A 1,399-nucleotide genomic window follows, 5' to 3' on the forward strand; every position below is an offset into this window, starting at 1 on the left:
AGCCGTGTGGGATTCAATGAACACAACCCCAATTGACACCAATAACCGCCGTTAGGGCGTGTCGCGCTTGCTTTATACAGCTGTTTGGCAACACTCGAATATTCCATTCCAAAAATCATGTAAGTTAGTCATCATCTGATTGACGTAACAGGGGAACATTGGGAATTCCCAATTATGAGTTTGTATGAGTTTTAAATCTGATGATGGCGCTGTTGTCTCGCCGAAACGTTATGAAATAAACGATACAGAAGTTTTTATTTCACACTTTGACTGAAACCGAGGACGGAAAAGAGTATAATAACTGCTCATAAATGGTAACTTTCAGCTATGAGGGCAGAACGCCGCTGCATATGTGCTGCCTCTCAGGGTTTGTTGAGTGTTGTCGCAAGTTCCTTCAAACCGGCGTGAATTTAAATGAAAAAGACGACAGTGGCAGAACGCCAATCCACTGTGCGGCCTATAAAGGGTAAGCAGACTCAACTTATCCACGAAACTTATAAAGCAAATTGCCGTTTGTTTGGCAGGTTTATTCAATGTTTGGACCTGCTTACAAGCAATGCGGCCGATTTCGCGCTAAAGGACAACTTCGGCCGCTTGCCCCTTCATTATGCCGCCGCACAGGGACATTTTCAATGTGTTTTCACTTTGGTCGGCATTGGCAGCCCCATTAACGATAGGTAGGTTTGAAAAGTTACTAATTACACAGCTAATTCTTTGCGATTTGTTGACAGAGATATAGACGGATGCACGCCCCTACATCTAGCCGCCTCTTATGACCAGCAGGCCAAATGTGTTGAGTATTTACTGGACCATAAGGCGGATGCGAAAATTCGCGACGCTAAAGGCAAGGCATTGAGCAGGCTTGAGAGGGTTTTGGCTGAGTTTTACGTGGCTGTTTTAGGATTTTCCGCTCTTCACTACGCAATCGTCTGTGGCAATGAGGAGGGCGTGACTCTGCTGCTCAATGCCACTGAGGAATCGGTCTACAAGAAGGAAGGAGTGTCGCCCGATATTACACCATTACATCTGGCTGTAAGTTTTGTTCGCGCTATTCCAGATAAACGCAAAGATCAGCGCAAAGCAAATTAAAACCGTCAATTTTACCGTACCATTAAAACCGTTGAACCGTTTTAATTTTCTGCTAATATAAATTTGAAAGGTAATAATTGACTCTGACTATTGTGCATTAAACAGTCACAAAAACAACCAATCCAGAGGCGACATTCAGTTGTGCAGTAGTCAGTCTTGAGACACTTTAACACCGGTTTTCCTGCGCCCTGAAATTGCGAAAAAACATCTGCTTTTCATACTGTACGCACAAAAGTTCGCTCCTATTTTTTACAAACTTCTTTTTGGGTATTTCGCCTCAAAAATGTTTGTCTTTAAAAAAGACAGAATT

The 1,399-nt window shown here is 43.0% G+C and overlaps 1 protein-coding gene across 2 annotated transcripts in view; it reads left to right on the forward strand.

The window, feature by feature from the left end:
* Window positions 1-325: 325 nt before the first annotated feature.
* Window positions 326-1,399, forward strand: part of LOC109540045 (serine/threonine-protein phosphatase 6 regulatory ankyrin repeat subunit A) — a gene marked incomplete at its 5' end in the record, with an annotated part of 20,364 nt that continues 19,290 nt past the window's right edge. For both annotated transcript variants that reach the window (XM_048665816.1, XM_048665817.1), the window contains 4 exon segments: window positions 326-466; window positions 525-677; window positions 732-844; window positions 902-1,032. In XM_048665816.1, the coding sequence (XP_048521773.1) occupies window positions 326-466; window positions 525-677; window positions 732-844; window positions 902-1,032 (538 nt within the window).

This window comes from Dendroctonus ponderosae, unplaced genomic scaffold, assembly GCF_020466585.1.
Source record: "Dendroctonus ponderosae isolate FM_Combo_2020 unplaced genomic scaffold, Dpon_F_20191213v2 Dpon_F_20191213_4, whole genome shotgun sequence".
Classification (NCBI taxonomy): Eukaryota; Metazoa; Arthropoda; class Insecta; order Coleoptera; family Curculionidae; genus Dendroctonus; species Dendroctonus ponderosae.